The sequence below is a fragment of the Amblyraja radiata genome, chromosome 25 (assembly GCF_010909765.2).
Source record: "Amblyraja radiata isolate CabotCenter1 chromosome 25, sAmbRad1.1.pri, whole genome shotgun sequence".
In the NCBI taxonomy this organism is placed as follows: Eukaryota; Metazoa; Chordata; class Chondrichthyes; order Rajiformes; family Rajidae; genus Amblyraja; species Amblyraja radiata.
Genome location: NC_045980.1, coordinates 30,304,257 through 30,317,937, shown reverse-complemented (window position 1 = coordinate 30,317,937; position 13,681 = coordinate 30,304,257). Strand labels below are relative to the sequence as shown.

General features: G+C 47.7%; 1 protein-coding gene across 2 annotated transcripts in view; it reads left to right on the top strand.

Moving 5' to 3' along the window:
• Positions 1 to 13,681, top strand: part of inpp5j (inositol polyphosphate-5-phosphatase J) — a 67,926-nt gene that overhangs the window by 36,876 nt on the left and 17,369 nt on the right. For both annotated transcript variants that reach the window (XM_033043694.1, XM_033043693.1), the window contains exons 4-7: positions 3,933 to 4,041; positions 4,971 to 5,087; positions 8,011 to 8,186; positions 9,561 to 9,672. In XM_033043694.1, the coding sequence (XP_032899585.1) occupies positions 3,933 to 4,041; positions 4,971 to 5,087; positions 8,011 to 8,186; positions 9,561 to 9,672 (514 nt within the window). The remainder of the gene's footprint in view (positions 1 to 3,932; positions 4,042 to 4,970; positions 5,088 to 8,010; positions 8,187 to 9,560; positions 9,673 to 13,681) is intronic.

Here is a 13,681-nt window from a genome sequence, read left to right as displayed (position 1 = left end):
TTCCCTCTCTCTCCATCCCTCCCCCACCCAAGTCGCACCAGCTTCTCGTTTACACCCAACAAACAGCTAACAACAGCCTGTGTCCTGTATCATCGCTTTTTTTGTATATCGTCCATTCATTGTGCTGTACCTCTCTACATCATCGTCCCTATCTCTCATTTCCCTTTCCCCGTGACTCTCAGTCACAAGGGTCCCGACCCGAAACGTCACCCATTCCTTCTCTCCAGAGATGCTGCCTGCCCCGCTGGATCACTCCGGCTTTTTGTGCCTATCTTCTTTGGGATGTACGTGCAAACTCCGCACGGACAGCACCCGAGGTCAGGATCGAACCCGGGTCCCTGGTGCTGTGAGACAGCAGCTACACCAGAATATAAATGCTCCCACTTTAAGTGTTAACTTGTCTGTTCTCCCCAGAAGCTGACTATGGACCCACCCCTAGTAATTACTGTTACACCATTGTCTATTCCTGATGGAAAAAATGCCAGGAATACATTTGTAGTTATTTGTGATTGTTTCTAGCTTTTCCTATTCCAGAAATAATGTTAACAAAGCCTGCTGCTGCCATTTCCCACCCACAGCCGTCTCCCTCCCGCTGAATGCATTTGAGAGTAGTTCCCCCTGAATTAGCAGTGCTAATCCCACCACAGGCTGCTGGAATTTAGTTTAGTTTAGAGATACAGCGTGGAAACAGGCCCTTCGGCCCATCGAGTCAGTGCTGACCACCGCTCACCCCATACACTTATGCCCCTGTCCCACTGAGGAAACCTGAACGGAAACCTCTGGAGACTTTGCGCCCCACCCAAGGTTTCCGTGCGGTTCCCGGAGGTTGCAGGTGGTTGCCGGAAGTTGCAGGTAGTGGAAGCAGGTAGGGAGACTGACAAAAACCTCCGGGAACCGTGGGTGGGGCGCAAAGTCTCCAGAGGTTTCCGTTCAGGTTTCCTAAGTGGGACAGGGGCATAACACTACCCTACACACAGGGGACATTTACAATCTCTAACAAAGCCATTGAACCTACAAACCTGCACGCCTTTGGCATGTGGGAGGAATCCGGAGCCGCCGGAGAAAACCCACGCGGTCACGCGGAGAGCGTGCAAACTCCGTACATTCAGCACCCGTGGTCAGGATCGAACCGGGGTCTCTGGGGCTGTAAGGTAGCAACTCTACCGCTGCGTTGCCATGCTGCTTGCTGCTCAATGTTTCTCTACTCCCCATGTTCGCTCTTGTTTCCTCTTGGAGTGTCTGTTTTTTGAACAGGAGTTTGTGTATATGAGATAATCCTTGTGTTCAGAATCGTTCCAGTGCTTTTCTGATGTGTATATTTTTACTGAGGGAGCCGGTATCAAGCGCCGCGCAAAGTGCACGAGGGTGGCGCGGTGGCGCAGCGGTAGAGTTGCTGCCTTATTGCGCTTACAGCGCCAGTGACCCGAGTTCGATCCCTACCATGAGTGCTGACTGTGTGAGTGGGGTTTGTACGTTCTCCCCATGACCTGCGTTGGGTTTTCTCGGTTTCCTCCCACACGCTAAAGACGTGCAGGTTTGGAGGTCATTTGGCTTGGTAAAAGTATTCGTACAGTTTTGGTCTCCTAATCTGAGGAAAGACATTCTTGCCATAGAGGGAGTACAGAGAAGGTTCACCAGACTGATTCCTGGGATGGCAGGACTTTCATATGAAGAAAGACTGGGTAGACTCGGCTTGTACTCGCTAGAATTTAGAAGATTGAGGGGGGATCTTATAGAAACTTACAAAATTCGTAAGGGGTTGGACAGGCTGGATGCAGGAAGATTATTCCCGATGTTGGGGAAGTCCAGAACTAGGGGTCACAATTTAAGGATAAGAGGGAAGTCTTTTAGGACCGAGATGAGAAAATCATTTTTTACACAGAGAGTGGTGAATCTGTGGAGTTCTCTGCCACAGAAGGTAGTTGAGGCCAGTTCATTGGCTATATTTAAGAGGGAGTTAGATGTGGCCCTTGTGGCTAAAGGGATCAGGGGGTATGGAGAGAAGGCAGGGATGGGATACTGAGTTGGATGATCAGCCATGATCATATCGAATGGCGGTGCAGGCTCGAAGGGCCGAATGGCCTACTCCTGCACCTATTTTCTATGTTTCTATGCAGGTTTGTAGGTCATTTGGCTTGGTAAAAGTATACAATTGTCCCTAGTGTGTGTAGGATAGTGTTAGTGTGCGGGGATCTCTGGTCGGAGCGGACTCCGTGGGCCGAAGGGCCTGTCTCCGGCGCTGTGTCTCTAAATTTGCCCCCTTCTCTACACTGAACAATTTGCCAGGTTCTGTCCCCAAGTCGCCAGCGAACTTTTGTTTATTTGCTGCTTGTAATCCTGGATCATCGGAAAGTGCACAATTAAACTCCTGGGCTTTTGATCTCTTTCTTCCGCAGTGCAGCTATCTGCTCCAGGTTTGGCTCCCTGCTACTCCTTTGAAAACGGCCTTTAAAATTGTCACAAAACCTCACGCTGTTTGTTTTAATTAATTCAACCTGCCTGCTGCGCCCCCAGCCATTTTGCTAAAAACTCTGCACCGTTCCAAGAACTTAAAGATGCACCTTAAAGTTTCTACCCAAACTCTCTGACTGGAGCAGGTCAGGTAAACCGCGGCTTAATGTCGGGTCCACGAAGGACAAATATCCAGGGGTCTGAGACCAGCCTTGCAATGTTATGAAAGAGTCTTCGGAATTTAGACTTTGAGAGAAACGGCGCGGAAACACGCCCTTCGGCCCATCGAGTCCGCGCCGACCAGCGATCCCCCCCATGCGCAAACACTAACCATTACACTAGGGACAATTTACAATTTTACCGAAGCATGGACTCAAAGGTTCAAAGGTTCTTTATTAGTCACATACACCAATTAGTGTAGTGAAATGCGTATTGCGTTTGTACGTTCTCCCAGTAACCGCGTGCTCCGGTTACTCCGGGTGCTCCGGTTTCCCCCCCACGCTTCAAAGACGTGCAGGTTTGTAGGTTAATTGGCCTCTGCAAATTGCCCCGAATGCACAGGGTGGGCTAGCATAGCATAGAATCATTGTACGGGTGTTTGATGGCTGTGTGGGCCCAAGGGCCGGTTTCCGCGCTCTATCTATAAACTGAACCAAACTAAACCTACACATGGAACGAATCACGGGGGAGAGGGGGTGAAAATCTTTCTTTTTTTTAAAATAGTTTTTTTTTTCTTTTAAAATCTTTTTATTAGTTTTTTCAAAAAAACAAAAACAAAACAAAAATAAATAAATAATGATGAACACAACAATGATATTGATACATAGGAATCAGGATTACATTAATAGATATAATCTAAATATGAGTCCAGTGAGTATAGACCTCCCGGTCTCTATGTAAATATAGTTAAGTGTTTAAAAGAGAACTTGTATATATAAAAACAAAAAGAGAAAAACAAAAAAAAAAAGAAAAACAAAACCCCCTAAACTAGAGGGAAAAAAAAGCAAAACAGAATCTGGGCTACAAAGAATTTCAACAATTTAAGTCCCTGTTTGTCGTCAAGACCGTTCCACAGTATAAAGGTAAAATAATTATTATAACAGTTGGAGAGGGGACAATTTATATCGTGCGATAATGTTGAATAAAGCTTCCCCAAGTCCTATCAAATTTAACCAAGGGTTCAACAACGTCACTCCTAATTTTTTCTAAATTTAAACATGATATCGTTTCAGAGTACCAATGTGGTCGGAGGATTAGAGTCTTTGGGTGAAAATCTGACAGCAACTTCAAGTCCCCGTGTTGGGGATACACATCATATTAAAACATGATGCTTGCAGTAACTCAGCGGGTCAGGCAGCATCTAGGGACACCTATTCTTTTTCTCCATAGATGCTGCCTGAGTTACTCCAGCACTTTGTGTAAAGCACCATCTGCAGTTCCTTCCTACACTACTATAACTTGTCTTGTGTTTGTGCTTGAAGTTTACAGGAAGTGAACTCCATGATTAATAAAAGACTGAAGGATGCCATCTTCACCGACCAGTGGAGTGAGCTCTTTATGGACACTCTTAGTCCCTTTGGTTACGTGTTGGTAAGTTTAAATTGTATATTACAATTCGTTACAAGTGATTGTATTGGCCCTCGCGACTTCCCTTGGTAAGAGGGTGGCATGGTGGCGCTGCCTTACAGCGCCAGAGACCCGGGTTCGATCCTCACTAAGGGTGCTGTCTGTGTGGAGTTTGTACGTTCTCCTCGTGACCCGCGTGGGCTTTCCCCGCTACTCCGGTTTCCTCCCACACGCCAAAGACGTACAAGGTTGTAGGTTAATTTGGCGTTGGTAAAATTGTTAACATTGTCCATAGTGTGTAGGATAGTGCTAGTGTACAGGGATCGCTGGTCGGCGTGGGCTGAATGGTCTGTTTCTGTGCTGTATCTCTAAACTAAACTAATCTTAAAACTGAAACCTAATCCAAGCAACATTCTGATAAACCTCCTCTGCATCCTCTCCAAAGCTCCACGTCCTTCCTGTAATGGGCTGACCAGAACTGCACGCAATGCTCCAAATGACTGACGCATTGTGAGACATATCGTGGCCATGGAAGGTGCTTCATAAGTAACCGTACTTCCTCTTTTTCCAGTGTCATCTCTATGTTAAAATGAAATAACAGGTAGTGTTACTCATCTAGTGAATCTGAGATGAGGAAAAACTTTTTCACCCAGAGAATTGTGAATCTGTGAACTTCTCTGCCATAGAAGGCAGTGGAGGCCAATTCACTGGATGTATTCAAGAGAGAGTTAGATCTAACTCTTGGGGCTAACGGAATCAAGGGATATGGGGAGAAAGCACGAACTGGGCACTGATTTTGGAAGATCAGCCATGATCATATTGAATGGCAGTGCAGGCTCGATGGGCCGAAAGGTCTCCTCCTGCAGCTATTTTCTATGTTTTCTTTTTTTTTCTAATATAACATTGATGGATATCGCTATGGTTAAAAACATCTCGATTTCCTCCTGACACAGGTAACCTCTGAGAGGATGCAAGGACAGTTACTCTTGGTGTTTGTCAAATACTATCTGCTGCCAAGCCTGCAAGATATCCAGACCAACTGCACCAGGACTGGACTTGGTGGATACTGGGTAAGCATCACGATTCAAACGGATAGATGTCTTTGGAGGAATTATTTAGTTAAGAGTTCGGAGGTTCAGCATGGGAACGGGCCCTTCGGCCCACCGAGCCCACGCCGACCATCGATCACCCATTCACACTGGTCCTATGCTATCCCACGTTCCCATCCACTCCCTGAACACTGGGGGCAGTTAACCTACATAACCGCATGCCTTTGAGATGTGGGAGAAAACCTGAGCACCAGGAGGAAACCCACGCGGTCATGGCGTACGTGCAAACTCCACACAGACAGCACCCAAGGTCAGGGTCGAACCGGGGCTTAGTCTGTGTGCCTGAGTCTCATCCTAGTGAGCCACAGTACACCATTGTGACTGTCATCATTTTATATACCTCTACCAAGTCTCCCCTCAACCTCTGACGCTCCAGAGAAAACAATCCCAGTTTATCCAATCTCTCCATGAAGCTGAAACCATCTCATCCAGGCAACATTCTTGTAAACTTCTTGTGTGTCCTCTACAAAGCCTCCACATCCTTTCTGTAAATTATGCCTTAATTCTGAAGAAGGGTCTCCACCTGAATCCTTCTCTGCCTGTCCCGCTGAGTTACTCCAGCTTTATTGTGTCTATCTTCAGTTTAAACCAGCATCTGCAGTTCCTTCCTACACATTATGTCTATCCTATCTGTGCCTCTCATAGTCTCATGTACAAAATTACGTATGTTTATGTTGTCGACTGTAGGTGAACAGAAGTTAAACTGGTTTGGTGTATATGAAGCTGATGTGTCTGCCTCATATATATGAATCATATATATAATATCAGGTATATGCATTGTGTATATGAAGCAGATACATCTGATACATATACATCTCGTTGATTGTGACTTCAACAGAGACTCCAATCACCAGCAATGCTCCAGTTCCTAAAATATCCAAACTTTCCTCCCACTCCATCATGAAACAATAAAGAACAAAACTAAAGATAGACACACAATGCTGGAGTAACTCAGCGGGACAGGCAGCAGCTTTGGAGAGAAGCAATGGGTTACGTTTCAGGCCGAGGCCCTTCTTAAGACCCGAAATGTCACCCCTTCCTTCTCCCCAGAGATGCTGCCTGTCCCGCTGAGTTACTCCAGCATTTTGTGTCTATCTTCAGTCGAAACCAGCATCTGCAGTTCCCTCCTACACACAAAAAAATTTAAATGAGCTCCAAGATGGATCTCAGCAAGATATTCATTATGCAGTCAGCAGTGAAGCATCCAGAGGTTGGCTTTGCTTTCAGAATGTCAACAATCACTGTTACTTGGTGATAACCGATCGTTTCTCATGGTGCATTAGTTCAATGACTACACGTGGTAATCTGCTCATTCACATTGTTCTCTTCTCATGACACAAGAAGCAGCTCGTTAAGCCAGAGCTGTGAACATGAGCCCAGGCACTAATTACTGTTTGCAGGCAGTTAGACCTATTCTGTGACGCACACTTGACAACACAGTGCAGTTTACACTGAAGATTGACACAAAGTGCCGGAGTAACTCAGCGGGACAGGCAGCGTCTCTGGAGAAAGGGAGTCGGTGGTGTTTTGGGCTGAGACTCTTCTTCAGAACTGAGAGTCAGGGGAGAGGGGGAAACTGGGGTTACGTAAAACCCTTTCACTCTCACAGAGAGTGGTGAGTCTGTGGATTCTCACAGAGAGTGGTGAGTCTGTGGATTCTCACAGAGAGTGATGAGTCTGTGGATTCTCACAGAGAGTGGTGAGTCTGTGGATTCTCACAGAGTGGTGAGTCTGTGGATTCTCACAGAGAGTGGTGAGTCTGTGGATTCTCACAGAGAGTGGTGAGCCTGTGGATTCTCACAGAGAGTGGTGAGCCTGTGGATTCTCACAGAGAGTGGTGAGTCTGTGGATTATCACAGAGAGTGGTGAGTCTGTGGATTCTCACAGAGAGTGGTGAGTCTGTGGATTCTCACAGAGAGTGGTGAGTCTGTGGATTCTCACAGAGAGTGGTGAGTCTGTGGATTCTCACAGAGAGTGGTGAGCCTGTGGATTCTCACAGAGAGTGGTGAGTCTGTGGAATTCTCTGCCTCAGAGGGCGGTGGAGGCAGGTTCTCTGGATGCTTTCAAGAGAGAGCTAGAAAGGGCTCTTAAAAATAGGGGATATGGGGAGAAGGCAGGAATTGGGGATGATCAGGCAAGATCACATTGAATGGCGGTGCTGGCTCGAAGGACCAAATGGCCTACTCCTGCACCTATTGTCTATTGTCTATTGAGCCTGCAAAGCCTCCAGATCCTGTAATGGGGTGACCAGAACTGTAGACAAGACTCCAAATGCGGCCTAACCAAAGTCCTCCAAAGCTCCAGAGTCAGGGACAGTCTCTTCCTGTGTGTGTGAAACATGTTGCCCTTATGGTTCCTATTATAATGTTCCCCACTCACATTAAACCCAAATCCTCTGGTTCTTAATTCCCCTACTCTGGGTAAAAGACTCAATGCATTTACCCAACCTAATCCATATCTTGACCATCCATCACCCTTACATTTCCTTCTTGGCACATCCTCGTAGATCTTCTCTGCACTCTTTCCTGCTTAATGACATGTAAGGATGTCACGGGTTCTGGGGTGAAGGCAGGAGAATGGGGTTGAGAGGGAAAGATAGATCAGCCATGTGTAGGAAGGAAATGCAGATGGTGGTTCAAACCGAAGAGATAGAAGCAAAACGCTGGAGTAACTCAGCGGGACAGGCAGCATCTCTGGAGAGAAGGAATGGGTGACGTTTCGGGTCAAGACCCTTCTTCAGACCATCATTGGGTCATTCAGATCAGTCACGATTGATTGAATGGCGGAGGAAACTTGCTACAACTTGCTACAACTTACGGGCTTATGAACGCGCGGGACTGAAGTGCTGACGTCAGTGTCTGTGTTCTTGGACCTTGTGCCGCAGGGGAACAAGGGAGGGGTGAGCGCCAGGCTGTCTCTGTGCGGCCACATGATCTGTTTCCTCAACTGCCACCTGCCCGCTCACATGGAGAATGCTGAGCAGCGCATGGACGACTTTGAGAGCATCCTCCAGCTGCAGCAGTTCAACGGCCCCCTCGCCAGCGGCGTCCTCGACCACGAGTGAGTACCGCAACACCCTAATGCAGTACTGCTGACACCCACTCATGCAGCACGACTTACGCTCGCTAATGCCTCACGGGTAATACTCACTAATGCATCACTGCCAACAATAATGCATTACTGCTATCATCCACTAATGCATCACTGCCAACAATAATGCATTACTGCTGATACCCACTAATGCATCACTGCCAACAATAATGCATTACTGCTATCATCCACTGATGCATCACTGCTAACTCTCAGTGCTGACACTGGTGGGCTGCTCAATGGTGGCATAGTGGCAGAGTTGCTGCCTGACAATGCCAGCGAACTCAGTTCGATCCTGACTACGGGTGCTGTCTGTACGGAGCTGCCAGTGGAGGTACTTGAGGCAGGTACTATAACAACATTTAAAAAACATTTGGACAGATGCGTGGACAGGAAAGGTTTCGAGGGTCATGGGCCAAACACGGGGGGTGGGGCTAGTTTAGATGGAGCATCTTGGTCAGCATGGGAAAGATGGGCCTAATGGCCTGTTTCCATGCTGTATGATTCTATGATTCTAGACTAAACTAAATGATACAGGACGCGTGGTCGCAGATTGAGACGTGCCGAGATGATGACCTGGGAATTGGTGCAGGTGGAAGTCACAGAGAAAGGTTAGGAAAGATCTGATGGAATTTAAAAGCAGCAAAGAGGCGAAGAAAGGGCGGCACGGTGGAGCAGCGGTAGAGTTGCTGCCTTACAGCGCCAGCGACCCGGGTTCGATCCTGACAACGGGTGCTGTCTGTACGAAGTTTGTTCTTTCTCCCTGTGTGACCGCGTGGGTTTTCTCCGGGTGCTCCGGATTCCTCCCGCACTCCAAAGACGTGCAGGTTTGCAGGTTAATTGACTTCGATAAAATTGTAAGTTGTCCCTATTGTGTAGGATACGCACCAAGTAAGTAAGTAAGTAAGTTTATTGGCGAAGGATTCACATACAAGGAATTTGCCCACAAGTAACAACATGACATACGGTGACAGTTACGAATGACTCAGAAAACACTAAACATTAATAATAATAAAACATTAATGATGAAGCACCATTGATCAAGCATGTGAACCAACATTATGGGTAGAAGGCAGGAGAATGGGGTTAGGAGCGAGTGATAGGTCAGCCTCGATTGAATGGTGGAGTAGACTTGATGGGCCAAATGGCCTAATTCTGCTCTTATCACTTACGATTTTGTGGTAGTGTTAGTGTACGGGGGATCGCTGGTCGGCGCGGACTTGGTGGGCCGGTGCCTGTTTCATCGCTGTATCTCTAAAACAATAGTGGGGGGGGGGGGGGGGAGTGAAGGAGCCACTCTGCGATCCTTCTGGTAAGCTGTTGCTCCGTTGTGTTTCTGTACAGCGTTGTGTTTTGGTTTGGCGACCTGAACTTTCGTATCGAGCAGTACGACATCCGCTTCGTGAAAAATGCCATTGAAAAGAACAAGTTGGATGTGCTGTGGGAGAAAGATCAGGTACGATCAATAACACAAGCATTTTCATATTCTGTCCTCACAGGGAAGGAAGCCATTCGGCCCATTGAGTCCATGCCAGCTCTCGACGCAATCCCCTGAACCCAATCCCCGTTGGTTTCCCCGTAAGCTCCACTCCCTCACATGCCAGTAAGCTCCATGCTGATTCGCCTAACACCCACTTACACTCCGGGCGATTTACAGTAACCAATTAACGGGCCAAATTACCGCATCAATGGGAATGTCAGGGGAAACACGTGTGGTGGAACTGAGAACGTGCAAACTCCACACCGACAGCACCAGAGGGCAGCGGGTGGCCATGCTGCCCGAGGCCACCTGAGGTGTGCGGCAGCAGCACTACCTGCCGTGCCAAAGTGGCAGCCTTTCAGTCTCGACACAAAATGCTGGAGTAACTCAGCGGGACAGGCAACATCTCTGGAGGGAAGGAATGGGTGATGTTTCGGATCGGGACCCTTCTTCAGAAGCCTTTCAGTCTTCCGGGTCTCAAACCCATCATTACTCAGGTAAGAGCCCACACAAAACCTGACAAGGAAATGTCACGTTGGTGTGTTTATGGACAGGAAGCATGCGGTTTATTTGATGAAAGCATTTAAAAGGGCGGCACGATGGCGCAGCTGGGTGAGCTGGTGCCTCGCAGCGCCAGAGACCCGGGTGTGATCCTGTCCTCAGGTGCTGACTGGAGTTTCCGCGGTGGGTATTTTTCTGATGTGACCGCGTGGGTTTTTCTCCAGGCGCTCCAGTTTCCACCCACCTCCCAAAGGCGTGCGGGTTTGCAGGTTATTTGCCCTTAGGTGGCAACTATTTGCATACCTTGGGTGTGTAAGCAAAGAGTGTCACTGTGACTTGTCACATGTGGCAATAAAGTCTTCAATTCATTCATTCATAAGCTAGATGCAGGAAAAATGTTCCCAATGTTGGGCGAGTCCAGAACCAGGGGCCACAGTCTTAGAACAAAGGGGAGGTCATTTAAGACTGAGGTGAGAAAAAACTTTTTCACCCAGAGAGTTGTGAATTTATGGAATTCCCTGCCACAGAGGGCAGTGGAGGCCAAGTCACTGGATGGATTTAAGAGAGAGTTAGATAGAGCTTTAGGGGCTGGTGGAGTCAAGGGATATGGGGAGAAGGCAGGCACGGGTTATTGATAGGGGACGATCAGCCATGATCCCAATGAATGGCGGTGCTGGCTCGAAGGGCTGAATGGCCTCCTATTTTCTATAAGGTCATAGGGAATAGTAGAATTAGGCCATTCAGGCCATCACGTCTACTTTGCCATTCAATCATGACTGATTTATCTCTCTCTCCTAACCCTATTCTCCTGCCTTCTCCCCATAACCCCTGACACCCATACTAATCAACAATCTATCTATCTCTGCCTTAAAACAATATCCACTGACTTGGCCTCCACAGCCTTCTGTGGCAAAGAATTCCATAGATTCCCCACCCTCTGACCATGGAGATTTCTCCTCATCTCCTTCCTAAAAGAACGTCCTTTAATTCTGAGGCTGTGACCTCTAATCGTAGGCTCTGCCACTGGTGGAAACATCCTCTCCACATCCACTCTATCCAAAGCCTTTCACTATTCTGTACGTTTCAATGAGGTCCCCCTTTCATTCTCCTAAACTCCAGCGAGTACAGGCCCAGTGCCGACAAACGCTCATCATGGGCTGACCCACTCATTGCTGGGATCATTCTTGTAAACCTCCTCTGGACCCTCTCCAGAGCCAGCCAGCACTTCCTTCCTCAGATATGGGGCCCTAAACTGCTCACGATATTCCAAATGCGGCCTGACCAGTGCCTTATAGAGCCTCAACCATAGAGCTGGACTGTGGTTCCTTCCTCAACTTTGGCGCCACTGTGTTGTGTTGTGGTTGTGTTGTGTCGTGGACTTCTGTGTTTGTGCTTTAAAAATTTTTTTTTTAATATGTTTTATTTATTTATTACTTATTTTTATGTTACTTGACTGTGAGGAAAATTCATTTTGTCGTCTCTAATATGAGAAAATGACAATAAATTGAATACAATACAATACCATTACATCCCTGTTTTTGTATACAAGCCCTCTTGGAATAAATGTTGAGTTTGCTGTCGTTATTCGGTTCATTCGGTGACTAGTGGGGTTTGCACAGCGGGTTGACAGCAAAACCGTTCCCATCTGCCCTCTCCGTGCCCTTGGCCTAGCTTTCAGCTGCTCCTTTTGTCATTGCCCGAGGAAACTGGGCCGGAATCGGCAGGTATGTTGCCGTGGCAACGGGTCCATTTTTAGGAAATGCAAAAAACCGTTCAGGTGGCTTGAGGCGAAACAGAAACTGCTCCATCTTCCTGTCGAACTGGAATAAGTGGACCTCAGGAGGTTTGGATAAAGAGGGTTTAAAAAGGAACTGCAAATGCTGGAAAATCGAAGGTAGACAAAAATGCTGGAGAAACTCAGCGGGTGCAGCAGCATCTATGGAGCGAAGGAAATAGGCAACGTTTCGGGACGAAACGTTGCCTATTTCCTTCGCTCCATAGATGCTGCTGCACCCGCTGAGTTTCTCCAGCATTTTTGTGTACCTTGGATAAAGAGGGAATCAGTGGAAGAAGCTTTGCAGCCCTGAAGTGAGATGGAACAGCGCTTCAGGCCAAGAGTGTTCTAAGTGAGGAAGATGGCCAAATATGAAGAACTGGTCATAGACTGCCGCAAGCAGGGCTGGAAGGCAAGGTGTACGCCCATCGAGGTTGGCTGCAGAGGTTTTGCAGGGCAATCGCTCTACAAAGCCTTGAGTGCACTGGGCATCAACGGAGTGGCGAGGAGAAGGGCCATCAAGAACACCACCGGAGAAGGCCTCGAGATGGCTCTGGATCAGGAGAGGAGGTCCATGGGGAGGAGCGAATGCCACCTGAACACAAGTCGTGCTCTGATCAACCACGGCTGGGTCGCCTGGGTGAGGGTGTCTGATGTTGAAAGACCCGAAACACCCAATGACCCCAGGTTACATCACTGATGATGTGTTCAGGAGCATCTATCGATGTATTTGTATCAAATAAGTGTGGTGCAGATCTCCCATTACAAATGTCTTTATTTTTTGGTTTTCTCCCCATCTTTAACATGTTACTGCCCCTCACATACGTGCCCCCAGGCTGTTCGGTGCCTTCAAATGCAGATGGGGCAGCACTCCGTTCAATTGTTGATAGAAACATAGAAAATAGGTGCAGGAGTAGACCATTCGGCCCTTCGAGCCTGCACTGCCATTCAATATGATCATGGCTGATCATCCAACTCAGTATCCCGTACCTGCCTTCTCTCCATACCCCCTGATCCCCCTAGCCACAAGGGCCACATCTAACTCCCTCTTAAATATAGCCAATGAACTGGCCTCAACTACCCTCTGTGGCAGAGAGTTCCAGAGATTCGCCACGCTCTGTGTGAAAAATGTTTTTCTCATCTCGGTCCTAAAGGATTTCCCCTCTATCCTTAAGCTGTGACCCCTTGTCCTGGACTTCCCCAACATCGGGAACAATCTTCCTGCATCTAGCCTGTCCAACCCCTTAAGAATTTTGTTAGTTTCTATAAGATCCCCCCTCAATCTCCTAAATTCTAGCGAGTACAATCCGAGTCTATCCAGTAGACACACTGTCAAGGACAGCCGAGTCTGTCCTTGAAAGACTTGCACAGGGGAAGCTCCAAGTATTTTAACCCCATGTTAGGCTGCATTGTTCAGAACTCAACTAGACTCTAGACACACAGCGCAGAAACAGACCCTTCAGCCCATCGAATCCACACCGACCAGCGATCCCCATACACTAACACTATCCTACACACTAGCAACAATTTACAAGTTTACCGAAGCCGATCCCGAAGATAGATACAAAATGCTGGAGTAACTCAGGGGGTCAGGCACTTACTCCAGCATTTTGTGTCTATCTTCGGTGCAAAGCAGCATCTGCAGTTCCTTACGCTGTCTTTGTACCCTTCCATATCTCCAGTTTCCCTCTCCCCTGACTCTCCGTCTGA